General features: G+C 39.4%; 1 protein-coding gene across 1 annotated transcript; it reads right to left on the reverse strand.

Annotated features, from left to right (window-relative positions):
- Positions 1-1,691: 1,691 nt before the first annotated feature.
- Positions 1,692-16,966, reverse strand: IL26 (interleukin 26). The gene is made up of 5 exons (XM_055327815.1): positions 16,796-16,966; positions 16,652-16,708; positions 16,335-16,469; positions 1,865-1,930; positions 1,692-1,778 (listed from the first exon to the last, which is right to left on the reverse strand). Exons 1-5 carry the CDS (start codon positions 16,964-16,966, stop codon positions 1,692-1,694), a joined length of 516 nt encoding a protein of 171 aa, XP_055183790.1.
- Between the last annotated feature and the right edge of the window lie 893 nt (positions 16,967-17,859).

The following is a 17,859-nucleotide window of genomic DNA, read 5'->3' on the forward strand; positions in this document are numbered from 1 at the left end:
CACAGCATGGAGAGTAGAGTCAACGGTGTTCTAATAGCACTGTGTGGTGACAAGGATGGTGGCTACACTCTGATGAGCACAGCGTAGCATGCAGGCTTGTCCAATCACCTGAAACGAGTGTAACATTGGGTGTCAACTCTACTTCAATATAAATAAATAAACAAACAAACAAAGTAGGCTTCCCATCACTGCTGGCCTGGGAGCTGCCCTGGGAAGCCCAGGTCAACAGCGCCAGAGTCTTCCAGTCTCCCCCTCGCCATTCCCCTCTGCTCTCCACACCTTTCCCTCCCTGTGGATCTGTCTAATAACAGATTAGGGTCACCAAGACAGATAAAAGGTGGGACCACAGGGTGTTGGTGGGGAAGGCAGAGAGGAAAAGGTGCAGGAAACAAAGAAGTAATTTTGGAATATGAGATAATCCAAGACAGGGTAGTCTCTAGTGAAAAGAATAGTCACCATATGATTGAAAAGAGGAACGGGGTGGTGGGAAAGCAGTAGGGAAGAGGCACAAAATCCACACAGGCTTGGAGGAAGCCCTGCCTATTCAGATCACAGAACACCAAATCATGGTGCTCCCCGAGTGCCACAGGGACCCGAGGAATTCTTTGCGGAAGCCAACTGGCTGTCACATAACCTGCTCTCTGCAACCACCCATGCTTTGCACCCTGCACCTGAGAAGCCAGGTCCAGGTAACGCAAAAACAAAGGTCAGGCCTTGTTACTCATTTAACAGAAGGGCTAGCTGGGCAAGGAAGCCTTCTGAACACTGATTGTTTCCTGGGGGGGGGGGGTAGTCTGAGCTGCATCGAGGCTTTAATTTGGCCTCTATGGACTTTTCCTAACTGTGCAGCACCCAGAAGGAGCATTATATCAAGCTCCAGCACCATCTCAGCTTGGGAACTTGTGGCTTGGGTTATCTGTCAAGGGCATTCCTGGTAAACCACTCCAGTTAGCTTACATGTCTGTCCTGTGTGATCGAGTCTGGTTGTCACCCATTGTACTCGATGAAATTCTAGCAGGCTGTTGTAGAAAGGACATCTAGGGGAAAGAAACAGTTTATTTAATTAAACTAAGAATTTGTGGGCACCTGGGTGGCTCAGCAGTTGAGTGTCTGCCTTTGGTTTGGGTCCCGGGATCGAGTCCCACATCGGGCTCCCCACAGGGAGTCTGCTTCTCCCTCTGCCTGTGTCTCTGCCTCTCTGTGTGTGTCTCTCATGAATAAATAAAGAAAATCTTTAAAAAAAAAAAACACTGAAAATCTGTTAGGAGCTAAGTTCATACCAGGCATAATTAATAATCATCAAGCCTTAAGTAGATAATAATCATATACACAGCATCTATGTAACTCTCAATAACACTATACTGTATCCCTAAAAGCTGTCACTTTTCCTCCACAAATATTATATGAGTTAATTCTGATTATACAGCTTTAAATTAACTTTATACAATGTACTTGGGAATAATAAAACACGCTCAGGATGAAAGAATTCCTTGAAAATAAAGAAAATGTACATACTCATGACAACTGACATATCTCCAAAATTTTATTATGTTAAATTCCCATAGTCTGTTCTGCATCATCTAAATTGTACAAAAACTTTTTTAAAGAAATACACTCTTACAAATGCATTTCCAGTGGTTCGCATTTATATTCCAAAAGAGCAATCAGATCCATGCATTTGGCTCCTTGCATTACTTAATGCTTTCCAGGAATTGTTTAATCCAGGAAAGAAGAATATTCAGTTCACTGATGGCTTTGTAGATTCCTTTGTTTCCAAGCTGCAGATAAAGCAGAGAGATAAAAGCAGAAATTTTTCACATTTTAAGAAACAGAGTACTCAAAGACAATGACTTGAAATCCTTACCCCATAAAACGTGCTTTTCATCCTGGTAATCGTTTTCATCTCTCTAGCTGAGGAAGCACAGGAAATCTAATAAATCAACAGAAAACACAGGTTACATTATTGGAGAGGCTTTGATAGTTTTTTTCTATCCATTCGATAAGCATATACTGAGCAGCTATAATGTCCTGGGCATAAGTGTGCAATGGCAGGTAAATAATAGTTGGTTTCTGTCATCACAGAGCTTATAGTCTCATGACAGAAGCAAGCAATCGATTTAAAAACAAAGAGTTACAAATTACAAACTACAATTAAATCTGTGTTTTGGAAACACCTAGGGTCTATGATAGGAATTTACAGGAATGACCTATTTTCAACTGGGTGGTCACAGAAGGCTCTCTTTTGAAGAATGACATTTAAACTGAGATCTGAAAAATGAGAAGGAGCTAGTGAAGATAGGAAAGAGAATGCTGGGAGCATGCCCAGGCGAGAATAACTCAGGCAGAGAGGAAGGCGTGCAAAGGCCCTGGGGCAGAAAGACTTAGTGTTTCCCAGAAACCAAAACGAAGGCAACATAGCTAGAGCAATCCAAGCTGGGAGATGTAGGAAGCATGGAAGATGTAGGAACTGACAAGAAAAGAATTCCCTTTTTGAAAAATCACCCTGTCTGCTATGTGCATTGCATAGTACAATATCCAGGTGTTGACTGCCAGGAGAAAGGGCCAGGAAATACTAGTTTCTCCAAAAGGAGAAATTGCAGGTTGACGTTTTAAGAAGATGTCTAGTATCCAGGCCAGGAGAAACCGCCAGTCTCCTTTGTGGAGGTGAATTTCCAGTCCTTATCTGACCACAGAAATCGCTTGAAAACCAAGTGGGAGGACATTAACTTTGTCCTCTATTCACCCACACATTTCCAAAGGCTTCAATAGAAAAAAAAATGTAAAAAAAAAAAAAGGTGAAAATACCTAATTTATCTCTTTAGTTTTTACTCATAGAACTTTAGTGTTGGAACAGACCAAGGAGATCGTATAGGCCAATTCTCGATTTGCAGAAAAGCAAGCCAAAGCCCAAGTGGTTAAGTCACTTGCTGAAGGTGTCACAAGAGGTCCTACCCTAGTGATAAAAGAGTGCTGGGCACATCAACAAAAATAACAATTAAAACTCAGGAAATGGAAGCAGCTAAATGACAAGATTTATCAAAATATGGCCAATGTCAACCAACAGGTCCCTTGAGGCCAGAACCCAAAGAGGAGGAGCATGGGGAGCATGGGGAGCATGCAGGCTCCTTTCCTTATTAAGAGAAGATAACTGAAATGACTTGACAGTTATATTCTGAAAGCTGTTCCAGGGCGTAAAGGTGGTGATGGTGTCATGACTGCCGAACTGGGGACTCTGCTTTCAGGTCAGACCCTGCGTAGGAAGCAAGAGATCCTTCTTTTGAAAGGGGGCTTCGCTGATTAAGCACAGAAGACCTGCAGACACAGAACAATCTGGTAAAGTATAGTTTGCAGGATTCGCAAGCATGGCATTAGACTTTCCTGTGATCAGAAGAGGACATTGCCACCCAGACCAGATCCAATGAGGCCAAAACAATGAGTGACAGGTCCAGGACAGAGGTGGCCAATGTCAGAGAGTACAGTCAGAAAAAATTCCATTCATTTATTAAGCAAACGTTGATGAAGTGCCTACTGTGTGTCAGGCTTTAGTGCTAGACATTGAGGACATGATGTTGAACAAAAGGAATTAGTAAATAAGAGTTGTGGAGAGAATTCCCAACGAAATATGAGATCGATATTAGAAGGTAAAAATCAGGCTATGTGACCTCCAAACCAGCTCTGCAAGAAATTTTAAGGGGGACTCTTAAAACTCCCCTTTAAGAAGAAGTTCAAGTAACTCTGAACATGAATGGGCTTAATGACCCCATCAAAAGGCGCAGAGTTTCAGACTGGATAAAAAAACAGGACCCATCTATTTGCTGTCTACAAGAGACTCATTTTAGACAGAAGGACACCTACAACCTGAAAATAAAAGGTTGGAGAACCATTTACCATTCAAATGGTTCTCAAAATATACCCTAAAAACTACAGAACACTTCTGAAAGAAATTGAGGAAGACACAAAGAGATGGAAAAATATTCCATGCTCATGGATTGGCAGAATTAATATTGTGAAAATGTCAATGTTACCCAGGGCAATTTACACGTTTAATGCAATCCCTATCAAAATACCATGGACTTTCTTCAGAGACTTAGAACAAATTATTTTAAGATTTGTGTGGAATCAGAAAAGACCCCAAACAGCCAGGGGAATTTTAAAAAAAGAAAACCATATCTGGGGGCATCACAATGCCAGATTTCAGGTTGTACTACAAAGCTGTGTTCATCAAGACAGTGTGGTACTGGCACAAAAACAGACATATAGATCAATGGAACAGAACAGAGAACCCAGAAGTGGACCCTGAACTTTATGCTCAACTAATATACGATAAAGGAGGAAAGACGATCCACTAGAAGAAAGACAGTCTCTTCAATAAATGGTGCTGGGAAAATTGGACATCCACATGCAGAAGAATGAAACTGGACCACTCTCTTGCACCATACACAAAGATAAACTCAAAATAGATGAAAGATCTAAATGTGAGACAAGATTCCATCAAAATCCCAGAGAAGAACTCAGGCAACACCCTTTTTGAACTTGGCCACAGTAACCGGAGAAGGACAAACAGTGTATGTTCTCATTCATTTGGGGAATATGAATAATAGTGAAAGGGAATATAAGGGAAGGGAGAAGAAATGTGTGAGAAATATCAGAAAGGGAGACAGAACATAAAGACTTCTAACTCTGGGAAATGAACTAGGGGTGGTGGAGGGGGAGGAGGGTGGGGGGTGGGGGTGAATGGGTGACGGGCACTGAGGGGTACACTTGACGGGATGAGCACTGGGTGTTATTCTGTATGTTGGTAAATTGAACACAAATAAAAATTAATTTATAAAAAAAAAAATCAGGCAGTCCAGGAGCTCTCTTCTTTATCCCAATTCCCTTTCTAGTGATGAGAAAAAATACTCAGAAGATTGTTGGTGGAAAATAGGAACAGTCAACAGGTATCAGGCTAGCATTATGTAGCAGGCACTAATCTGAAGGCTTCAATTATATGAACCGCACTCGGTCCTCCCAACAATCCTATAAGGTACAAGCTATTGTTACCCTCATTTCACAGATTAGGAAACTGAAGCATGGAAGGTAATAATCATGGTACTTGGAAGAGCTGAGACCCGAACCCAAATATTCAGACTCTGGAGTCTGTACTTAAAACCACTCTATTATTGTGAAGGAAAAAAAAACCCAGCATAACTTGGAAAAGATATTGCAACTGTCCAGGCTTTTGTTGAAAACATTCAAAATCCAGTTCCAAAGAGAGATTACTTCAAAGATCTCTGCTCTGCATGGCAGCAGGGAAATGCTGGAAATGGCTTGCTTTAAAGGGCTAAAGGCTGATTGGCAGAGAGACAGAGGCAGATTTCAACTCAAAAATGGGTGATGTGGTAATATACAGAAGAAATCTCATGATTGGTGTGTGTGCACATGCGCTTCTTTGTTCATTTGTGTTTTAGACTGGAGCTACAAAAGGAAATTCTAGAAATAACCAAGTCTAGGACCAGTGAAAGTAGTAGCTATGGGAAGAATTCAGAGAAGTCTGCCCATGATTTTATAAATAAGAGTTTGATTAGATGCTAATTCCTTCTAACCTGAAACTGTCTAATACAAAAATAGTTGGTCCAAATCTTGCAACTGGATGAAAGAGAACTTCATCGAGAGAATCAATACTTGCCTAACCCCCATGGAGAAAGAGCACAGTCGGCTTAATTGACTGCAGTATGTGAGGTCTTATAAATACTATTTCAGATGCATTTAAAATAACAGTTGAGAAAAGTATATCAGTGTAGCTCGTTTTGAAAAAACTAAATGTCAGTTCGGCAAAAGTATGGGCTCTAAGACATCAACACAACACTACTGAGACCAGAAAGGTTTATAGGAAACCTAGAAAGGAAATTTTTTAATTAGCATAAGAAAGCATAGTTAAATTTGTGTCCAAAGAGCTTGCATGAGGACACCTGGGTGGCTCAGTGGTCGAGCATCTGCCTTCGGCTCAGGTCGTGATCCTGGGGTCCTGGGATCAAGTCCCGCATTGGGCTCCCCACATGGAGCCTGCTTCTCCCTCTGCCTGTGTCTCACCTCTCTCTCTTTCTCTCTCTCTCTCTCTCTCTCTCTCTCTCTGTGTGTCTCTCATAAATAAATAAATAAAATCTTTTTTAAAAAAAGAGTTTGCATGAAAGGAGAGAAAATGACTAAACTATTAGCCAAATTCATAATCATTCAATTTTAAAAAACAAATGACAGGTAGCCAATCCCAAACAAATATAGATCAGAAGAGTTTACAGGATATTGTCCTATCTCTATAGTCTCCATAACTAACGGAATCAACTGACATGTATTAGTGTATATAATAACCTCATTACATATGCTACAATAATCCTAGACCCTTATTCAACATTTCTCCATGTTCTAGTCATAGAAAAAACTAGAGTTTCCAAATACCTTAAATACAAACAGATACTAGGGTAGCATAACTTTACTGCAGATTTTTAAAAATTTTCAGTGTAACTGTTTATCAGAATGAGTCCATGCATGAATGTTAACTGGACATTTTATGGTGATCATTTCACAATTGATACAAATACCAAATCATTATGTTGCACATATGAAACTAATAGAATGTTATACCTCAATTATATGTCAATAAAAAGAGTTAGTCCATGTAACTTAGTGCATGGAAGGCTAGAGCTGTGCCCCATAATTTTGATAGAGAAGTTATGTATCACTAACCAAGGAGTGATTTGTCAACAGATTCTATAATATCATTAGAAAATATATTTTTTATCTAAACCAACTACCCAAAACTTGTCTCTTTAAAGAACTGCTATAAACTATACACATTATACAAGTTAACACTAGCATAGTCACTGAAAAGGAATTTGTTGGTTGAGTGAACCACTCCTTTGGAAATTGTTGAGAAAATGTAATTGGAAGAAAATTAGTGTTCTGTGCAATGAAAGCAATAAGAAAAGACACTAAAAATTTTATAGAACTACTATATGCTAGGCACTCTGTTATATTATCTCATTTAATTCTTCCAACAACCACAAGATGAGATTATTGGTATTGTTGAAGACAGGTTTTGGAGTTTGCAACTTCATGAGAGAACAACACAGGGTTGGTCTCACTTCCTACTTCTGGTTTTACCAGTTCAGGCAATTGCAATTTTTAAAAAATTTACCAGGATAAATAATTGGCAATGCTTCATAAGTTGATAAGTTAGTTGCAACTGATGATACAAGTTACTTATTAAACACACTACAAGAATTTGAGACACAAATACTGTATTTGCCAAGACTTACCAGACTTAAAAATTAAGTATATACAATAAATATAAAGAAATATATCTAATTACCATTACTATTCAGGCTTTCAAAATGTTAATTAAAGTAGATCATGACATCTTAAAAATTAATGGATTTTTCTTCAGTTTCAACTTTGATCACTAGCAATTTGGCAATATTTTATTTATTTATGCATAAGAGACATAGAGAGAGAGGGAGGCAGAGACACAGGCAGAGGGAGAAGCAGGCTCCATGCAGGGAGCCTGACGTGGGACTTGATCCCGTCTCCAGGATCATGCCCTGGGCTGAAGGAGGTGCTAAACTGCTGAGCCACCAGGGGTTGCCTGCATTTTTTTTATATTTACATAAGTCAACTATCCAAATGTCATTTAGCCAAATTATATGGCTAGCAAAGATTATAAAAATAAAAGTGTTTATATTAACTATAATTTATTTCCTTTGAACAATCATACCATCTGAATTACCTAAATCAGATTATTTAAAAATATAGTATTTTATTAGGTGCTGCACAATGCCTAGAATGTTACCAAAAACAAAGAGATGACTCTCAAATGCAGTGGTATTGGAATCCCACATTGAATGGTCTACCATGAGAATTATTATTGGGTGCTGTTTCTTAGGAGTGGCTCAATAGGATGCCAGTCTTAGTGGACTTACAAAGAATCCCAAAAGGATGGAAGCTTGTAGAAATCAGAAATATTCCTCAAAAATGAAAACTAGGGATCCCTGGGTGGCGCAGCGGTTTGGCGCCTGCCTTTGGCCCAGGGCGTGATCCTGGAGACCCGGGATTGAATCCCACATCGGGCTCCCGGTGCATGGAGCCTGCTTCTCCCTCTGCCTGTGTCTCTGCCTCTCTCTCTCTCTCTCTCTCTCTCTCTCTCTCTGACTATCATAAGTGAGTAAAAAAAAAAATTTAAAAAAAATATTAAAAAAAAATGAAAACTAATTTAAACCCATGAGTTAATAATAACAGTAGGGCAAAATAACAACTCATTGATCACCTTGGAAGACTGTTTAAAAAGTAATTCCTTATATTGAAAACTGGTAAATGAGGAAGAAGAATTAACTACTTGTTCTGCCTTTCTTATATGATAAATTTCTCAGGACAGCCAAGTAGAAAGGGGTAAGTTCTGTTTATGGAATACCCTCACTTATAAATAAAGAAGGTATAATAGAATTTTTAAAGTACCATTTTGTAATGCCTTAGGATTACATAGATCTAGACAATAATTAATGACTGCTAAATGATAAACATAGGCACCATATACATATACCTCTGATGAAAAATACACAACACTACATATGAATTGATTCAGCCCAAACATCAAGCCTGAATCTGATCAAGTATCTATGTGTAATTACCAGTGTATAGAAAAATAAAGAAAAAATATTAAATGACTCTACAAAAATTCAATAATCAAAATACAGGCTATGAGAAACTTTGTAAGGCAAATGATCCAATATCTTTCACAAGTAAACTATAAAAAGAGTAGAAAAGAAAAACAAAATCTGAAAATTCATCCTCAATAGAACTGTACTACAAGATATGTTAAAGGAAATCCTTCAAAGAAAAGGAAGATGACACCAGAGAGAAACCTGGTTCTACACAAAAGAATGAAGAGTCTCAAAAATGGCAAAACACAAAGAGTTATAACTAATAAGTTAATAAAAGGGCTAAATTATAATCATTTTTTATAAAATCAACCAAAAAGAAGTCAGAAAGAGAGGAAAATGGAGCAAAGAAGAGGCTGGGTAAATAGAAGACAAGTAGGGTGGTAGATTTAACTCCAACCATTTAAAAACCCAATCACAAAAAAATAAAAAATAAAAAAATAAAATAAAATAAATAAAAACCCAATCACTTAAAAGTAAATGGTCTAAACCTACAAATAAAAAGAGTAGATAAATATACACACAACCTAAATGTGTGCTGCCTATAAGAAATCCACTTTAACTAAAAGGCACAAATAAGTGTAAAAGGACAAAGAAAAATACATCATGCTAATACTAATTAAAAGAAAGCTGAAATGGTTCTATTTGTATCAGAAAAAGTGGGTTTCAGAACAGAGTGTTATCAACGACAATAGCATACTTTTTATAAAATTAGGGGTCAATTCATGAAGATAACATTGCAATCACAAAAATTTATGCACCTAATAGCAGAACTTCAAAATACAGGATCGTCTACCATGGATACTGATAGAAGTTCAAGGAGAAACAGAAGAAGCCACAATTCGTGTCAGAGATGTCAATAATTGATAAAATAAGTAGAAAGAAAATCAGCAAAGATATAGAAAAATTGAAGAGGAGTAGCCACTAATGGATCCAGCTGATATTTCTAGAACACCTCACCCAACAGCAAGACATTTGTTCTTTTCAAATACACAAAGAAAGGACATTTACCAAAATTAACCAAATTATGGGCCATAGAACATAGCTCAACAAATATAAGGAGATTTGAGTCATTATAAAGGATGCTCTCTGACCAAAATAAAATCAAATTAGAAATCAAAATCAAAAAGGCATCTGGAACAATCTCCAGAGACACAAACACTGAATGACACCCTTTGAAATAACCAATGATCAAAGAAGGAATCAAAACGGAAATTAAAAAGTATTTCAAAGTGAGTGAAAATAAAGCACAACATATCAAAGATTGTGGGATGTCGCTAAAGTTGTATCAAAAGGGAAATTTATAACACTGAACTCCTACACTGAAAAGATAAAAAAAACCTCAAGCTAATAACCTCAGCTTCCACCTTAAGAAAACACTGAAAGATCTTGAGTTAGTGACCCAAGCTTTCACCTTAAAAAAAAAAAAAAAGCTGTAAAAAAAAAGAGAGTAGATTAAACCCAAATGTAACAGAAAAAAGGAATAATAAAGTTCAGAATGGAAATCAGTGAAATCAAAACAGAAAATAATAAAGAAAATCAACCTAAAAACCGGTTCTTTGAAAAATCAGTAAAATTGATGAATTTCAATAAAATTTCAGAAAAAAAGGGTGAAGACAAAAAATACCAATATTCAGAATGAGACAAGTGACATCATCCTATACTATATAAAATATTTAAAAGATATTAAGGAAATAGCATAAATAATATGATGGCTAAGATTTGGTAGATTTGATGAAATGAATAACATCATTGAAAAACACAAGCTATCAATGCTCACTCAAGGAGAAATCAATAACTTGAATGGCCTTGCATCTATTAAAAAATAGAATATTTAGCTCAAAATCTTCCCATAAAGAAAACTCTAGGCAAAAATGACTTCACTGGACCATTTGCTTTAAAAAAAATGCCTTCAAAGGACTAATTCTATGCAAATCCTTCCAGAAAATTGAAGAGGAAAGAATATTTTCCAACTTACTCAATGAGACCAACATGACACTATTTCCAAAAATGAGACAAAAGTATCACAAGTCAAGAAAACTACTATTAGAAGTAGTAGTTTAGTACTAATAGTAGAAAACTATTAAAAGACTAATGTCCTCATAAATGTAGATGCAAAAACTATTAACAAAATTTTAGCAAGTTGAACTTAACAATACAAGACAGAGATAACACATTGTTACCAGAGTACTCCCCAGAAGTGCAAAGTTGGTTTCACTTTGAAAATCAATCAATTTAATTTGTATCAATTGTCTAAAAAATAAAAATCACATGATCACATCAATAGATGCAAAAAGGCATTGGCCTAAATACGAAACCTAAAACTAGAAAAAATTCTAGATGAAAACACAGTAAAAATTCTTTGTGACCTTAAATAAAGATTAAATAAAGATTTCTTAAATATGGCATAAAAACGTATGAGTCGTTGAAGAAAAATTGATAAATTGGATATCACCAAAATGTTAACTGTTGGGCACCCAGTTGGCTCAGTTGGTTAAGATTTGCCTTTGGCTCTGGTCAAGATCCCTGGTTCTGAGACCAAGCCCCACATTGGGCTCCCTACTTCTCCCTCCCTCTCTGCCCCCCACCCCGATTGTGCTTGCTCGCTCACTCACTCTCTTGCTCTTTCTCAAATAAATAAAAATAAAATATTTAAGAAAAACATAAAACATCTTCTCTGCAAAAGACACTATTGAAATGATGGGAAGATGACATAGACCAGAGGAAAATATTTGCAAATTATATATCTGAAAAGGATTTGCATGCAGAATATATTTTAAAACACACATAATCAAAACTCAGTAAGAAAATAACCAACTTAATTCTTTTTAACGGGCAAAATATCCAAACAGACACTTTGCCAAAGAAGATACTTTGGGGACATCCGGGTGGCTCAGTGGTTGAGCCTTTGGCTCAGAGCGTGATCCTGAAGTCCTGGGATCGAGTCCCACATCGGGCTCCCTGCAGGGAGCCTGCTTCTCCCTCTGCCTGTGTTTCTGCCTCTCTCTTTCTCTGTGTCTCTCATGAATAAATAAACAAACAAACAAACAAATAAAGATACTTTGATGGTAAACAGGCAAATTAAGAGATGCTCAATTTCAGTAATGAGGAAATGCATGTTGAAAGCACAAGGCGATACCACTACCCTCCAACTGCACCGGCTGGCGTAACATTGACCTTCCCAAGTGATGGCAAGGATACTGAGTAACAAACCGTCACACACTATTGGTGAACACGGTAAAATGGCACAACTGCTTTTGAAAACAATTTGGCCATCTTTTACAAAACATATGCCTAACCTATAATCCAACTATTCCATTCCTAGGTATTTACCAGAGAGAAACGAAAACAGCTGTCCAAAGACTTGTACGTGAGTATTCACAACAGCTTTATTTGTAACAGCCAAAAACGGGGGGAAGAAAATAACCAGCAATAGGCGAATAGATACAGAAATTGTAGTAGATCATTACAGTGGAATACTACTGGGCAAGAAAAAAGGCATAAATTATTGGTACACTCGATAACATGGGTGAATCTCAAAATAATTATGCGGGGAAGAAAAAAAAGACACAAAAGAGTATGACACATACACCCTTTCCATTAAAGTCTAGGATATGCAAACAACTCTATGGTGACAAAAAGCTAATCGTGGTTCCCTGGAGACAGAGGGACAGGGCCAGAGAGGGAGGGCATCACAAAGGGGCACAAAGAAACTCTTGGGGGTGATGGATAGGCTCCTTACCTTAACTGTGGAGATGGCTCCAGAAGTGTGCATGTACGTCAAAACTACCAAATTATATATTTTAAATGTTCAGTTACCTGTGTATCAACTGTTTCTCAGTAAATCTGTTAACAGATACATCATAAATACTAAACATACACAAAATATATATGGAAAATGTACATACTACTCATGATTACACTGATGCATGGGACTCATGAAACTTCCGGCAAGTCTAAAGCAACATATCGACCTTCCTCCAAGCTTCTTCCTTCTACACTGTTCATGAACCCCTCTCCCCAACCCCCAAGTAAGAACCTTAGGCTCATCGCAGACTCCACTGTCTTCTGCAGACTCTTCTTGCCCTTCCCTGTGACACTAGGGCCCCAGCACTGTACTCCAGGCACATTACTGCAATGCTCTTCCCATTGCTTTTTCTCCCTCGAGCCTAACCCCCCACATGCACCCCTCCACCCTCACCAAAGAGATCTTTCTGAAACAGAGTTCTTGATCACGCCATGCCCTTCGGTGGCTTTGCATGCTCTTCAGGATACAGTCTTTATCCTTGGCCACTGGTATCATGCCTTGCTTGACCAGGCCCTTACCAGCACCTCCCGGTTAAAATCTAACCACACAGCCTCCTCTTCACATTCCCCAAGCCAATTCCCATTCACACTCGATTTTCCTGAATATGGTGTGTGGTTTCATGCCACCAAGCCTTGATCAAGCTTCTCCCCTGCCATTGCTACCCCCTTACTCCCTGGGAAATTAAATTCAGCCATGGTCCCCTTCAATAACACATCTTGCCCTCCACACCCCAAGGCAGATAGAATTAACTACTTCCTTCCTGGTGCTTCTACAGTGACTTCGTCACACGGGAAATTGGGCATCACACATGTCACATTTCATGATTCCTTGGCCTTCTCGGGTTACATCTCTTTGCCAGTAAGAGTAGAAGCAGGGACCAAACCACACTGGCCTGTCTCACCCAGGAAAATATAGAAGCAGGCCACCCTGCTGCAAGCCAGTTTGGAAAAATTTAAAAAAGAAAGCCAATTTACAAAACTGACTTGTTTCTTTTAACCACTTAGTTTCAGTTGATTGGGTTTCCATTTATTTGTGTTGACACCATCTTCGGGAGAGTTCAGTGTTGCGTGTTTCACTTCCCTTCTTATTCGGGAGAAGGATATATTCGTAAGAAGAAATCATTCACTGACTAGAGCAGGGTGCTCGGTAAATTTACATTAAACAGGTACCAGCTTCTGTTATCAAAAATACACAATTATGATTGGCCAAAAGATCAAATGCGAGCCCAGCACTAATTTCCCTAAAGGGTGTGTCTGAGAAGGCTTTCCAAAGCTCAGGCTAATCCTCTGATTTTTTTTTTTTGAGTCTTCACAGAAGTGGTTGTTATACCCCAGGGCATAAATTCTACAGTTTGTGAGACACACTAACTGGAGCTAGCAATGGTTAGCTTTGGGGAGAAGAAGGTAAGAAGGGGAGCCCTGAAGGAGCTGGCATTTGGGGAGGTTCGCTGGGTGTGTGCTGGGATGCGGCCACTAGGGGGTGCCAGCCACCAGACCCGCTGGAGGGCTGCCCCTCTGCGCCCTTGGGCACCACCCCTTGGGCTGGGTGGCCCATGTCCCTGAAACAAGTGTCTCTATTGGCAGTGTCTTTAATGACAGGACTCTTCAGGAAAAAAATAATTAAAATTAAAATTAAAATTAAAAAAAAAAACCAACCCTCCAAAACCAAATCAAGGCAAACCAGAGGCCCTAGCTGGTTGTATGTCTTCTAAGTGTTTCGTCTAGAACACTGCTCGGTTTTGGTTACAGCTGTCATTGTGTGTTCTCCAGCTATGTGAGCGGAGGAAACCCAACTGATGGGGGAGACAGACACGGCTCTAGGGCCTCGGGTGTCCAGACACACTGCACAGTATCAGGCCAGGATTTGTTCTAGTGCCTCATCGTCCTTAACAACTTCATTTGAAATAACTTTAAATCGAATCGGATGGCTAATGCAATGAACAGCACCTACACAGGGGAACCAGGTCAACACAAAACAAAACAAAAAAATAGAAACAGAAGGCATTTAAAACAGGGGCGCCTGGGTGGCTCAGCCCATTAAAGCTTGTGTCTTCATCCAGCTCAGGTCCTGGGTGCTGGGATCCAGGCCCCGTTGGTGCTTCCTGTTCAGCGGGGAGTCGGCTTCTCCCTCGGCCTCTGCCCCTCCCCTCTGCTTTGTACTTTCTCTCTCTCTGGCAAACCAACAAAAACAAACAAACAAAACCAGGCCGAAAAGGACCCCTGTCACCAGACCCTGAAATGGGAGCAACCCCCTTGTTCCTTTAGCCTTGCTCTAGCCTTTGGTGACTGCCTACTGTTCATTATTTCCCCGAGTCCTTCAAGGCATAGTCTCCTCCTTTTTAAATTTTTCAGCAGTGAAAATGCTCTTACTGGGGATAATAATACTTAACCAGGTGTGGGGGGGAGGGGAATGAAATGTAAAATTGTATGATGATTCGGCTAAATTTAAGAGACTGTTTATACTATTTCACTGTCTTAATAAGATGAACACAGAGGTCAAGTAGAGAAAAAGCCAGAGAGAAGTGAGTTTCTTTCCCCTGGTTTAGACAAGGGAACTGCCCAGAGCATTCTCTCTCCTTCTACAGAGATACCAGTTTGTAATTCTTATCATTGTGCTTATTTGAATGGAATGCGAGGGTTTATGAACCACCGTACAACCCAACTCAAATAAGGACATAAATGCAAACTAACCAAAGAAAAGGAGAAGGCAAATGCACTGAAATTTTTCACCTGGCTGACCAGCTCACCCACATAAAATGCCTCTGTGCTATGGTCCACAACTTGAGATCCTGGGCCCTTTTATGGACCACAAGGAAAAGACATCCGAGCTCTTAAGAAATAAAAATCAACCTCCAACTGCTCAGCGTTTAAGTCTCAATGACCATAATACCCCAGAGTAGAGAGCTCATTCCCATCTGGCAACCCAAGGACTGGCGTTGTCGTCACTGCTCCCTCTGCCTTTGCACCTCTGCAAGGTACAGTCACAAGAGGCTGAGAAGGTGTACTTGGAACCCAAACAGGATCACAGAAAAGATTTGCCATTCCCCACAGAGGCAAGTCAACTAATACTGCAGGCATCCTGGCCTAATGGTTCGAGGGTTTTTTGTGTCATTTTTCTGCGCTGGTCACTATGACTGTGGACGTTTATAGAGAAATGTGGTCACTTTTACCTTCCTGATTAATTCCCCATTGCTCCTGGTGACCATGACCGTACTCCAGCATCACGTAATTTAAGTACCAAAGAAGACATAGCACACTTTTTAAAGCTTTGACTAAGACTATGCCTTAAAAAGGACGTAACTATTAAAAAATTGGATAAATAGCTGAGAAAAAAGTAATCTAAAAGCCCTCCTCATGAATATGGGGAAGAAAGAGAGAAGGAGAGAGAGAGAGAGAAAAAAAAAGGCAGACTAGAATAATGTTTGGCAAGCTTGAGAAATATTGCCTTGAGAAATATTAGGCAATATTTAATTTTATTATTGATTATTTGTATTTAATTTATTATTTATTATTTAATAAATAATAGAACAGATGGCTTGGGAATCATATATAGAGGGAATGATAAGGAGCTAAATGAACATTGAGGATCGTTCCATGTTATTTTAGATCTTCAGTATGTCTTAGGTGCTGTTCTGTAAGAAATAATAAGCATAGTGGCTTTATGAGTTCTAATGCTTGTTCAGTGCTGGTTCACTGATGATAAGCTCTCCATTTGGACCACAAGCCAACAGTTCGAAAGCCTTTTTCTCACCCTTCGATATGGAGAAAGATTCCCACATGCTGGTTTCTAGGTAGGTTTCTGAGCTCAAAGTCACCGTATTTGCTGGGCATACTTACACAACGGCTCAGCTGCTGCCTGAGGCTATGAAGCTCTTCCACAAAACGTATTTCCCTGCAGACCTTTAACTGGAGTTGACCAAAAACATCTTCCATGAAGAAGGACAGAAGCTGCTCTTGGAATCTGCAGTTTTTCTGTAAGTGACACACAAGAAATTGCATAAGGTAAAGGCTGAAGAGCTTTTGTGAAATGTCACTGGAACCACCCCCCTGATTATTACTCGACGGCCATCTGGAAGAATTAAAATGCAGGGGAGAAAGCATCAAACAAGTAGAAAACATGAAAAAAAAAGATTTTTAAAAACCCTCTGGCTTACCATAAATAGGTTTTTTGTTTTCTTTCTTAACAATCGTATATTTTTAATGCGGTCTTCCTACAATAAAACAAAGAGAAAGAAGTTTCACCCAGAAGTACACATGTCCTTTAAACCTTCATTTGAAGCAGAGTGCCTAATACTTACTGGAATTGTTGCCTTGAGCCACGCTGCCTTGACGTACAGTGTGTCAACGGCTTGGGACAGTGTCCCCCTTGGGTAGCAACCTTTTGCGGAGGAAGACTGCTTGTGCTTGGCAATGGCAAGAGACAGAGTGGCAAACAGCACCGCAGACCTCAAAATGCAGTTCACCTGCATTTCCCTCCACCCCACTCTGGGCTCGTGTCACTGGTGGCAGCCAGAGAGTCTCTTGTGCTGGTTAGATGATCGGATAACCTACTTACTTGAGCTCTCAAGGCCACCTCTCCAACGAGATGCTGTAATAGATAACTTACAGTTTATATAGAGGAAGATCACTTTGGTTGTTCTATTTTTTTAAGAGTTTGCTTCATAACCAAAACAGCTTTGACCACACCGTCAGTGACATTAAGAAAAAGCTCAAGCTTACTGGTAAAGCTGAGGCCCCGTATTCAAAAAGAGTCAGAACTTCAGTTGCATACCACAACAGATTCCTTATTTTAAAACTCATGCCAACCCAGTAAAAGAGACTAATCTCCAGGAGGCTGTGTGACTGTTTCTAAATTCCCATATGGAAAAAAAAAAATCTCTTTTCTAACCAATATCCACCCCCCAAGTTAACCAAAGGTAGAATGGACAGCCCTGGGAAACCTGCACATGATCTCATACGGGTTTTACACTTCTCCCTTGCCAAGCCCTTCACCTGGCTCTCCCTCATGGGCCACCATTCTTCAGCCAGCACAAGACCCAAGGGAAGACTTTTGCAATTTTTCTCAAGATTCTTCCCAGTTCAGAAATTATAACTCCCGTAACATATTCAAGATTTGTTTGGCACAGGACCTGGGATTAAGGCCCACAGTTTAGTAGATCTCTATCATCTCTGTCCAAAAGGACCACCCAGACTCCCCCTCTAGCTCTAGACTTTGAGTCGCTTGCACATTTCTTGAGGAAAGAAACCCCAACATTCCATCTCTGAATCCTCAGCACCTACCCTGGCTCCTCATCTAAAAAAGCATATCCAAATACTTCCCTTTCCACATCATGAAATGCTACTGTAACTGTGTTGTGTTTTA

The sequence above is a fragment of the Nyctereutes procyonoides genome, unplaced genomic scaffold (assembly GCF_905146905.1).
Source record: "Nyctereutes procyonoides isolate TBG_1078 unplaced genomic scaffold, NYPRO_anot_genome, whole genome shotgun sequence".
NCBI lineage: Eukaryota > Metazoa > Chordata > Mammalia > Carnivora > Canidae > Nyctereutes > Nyctereutes procyonoides.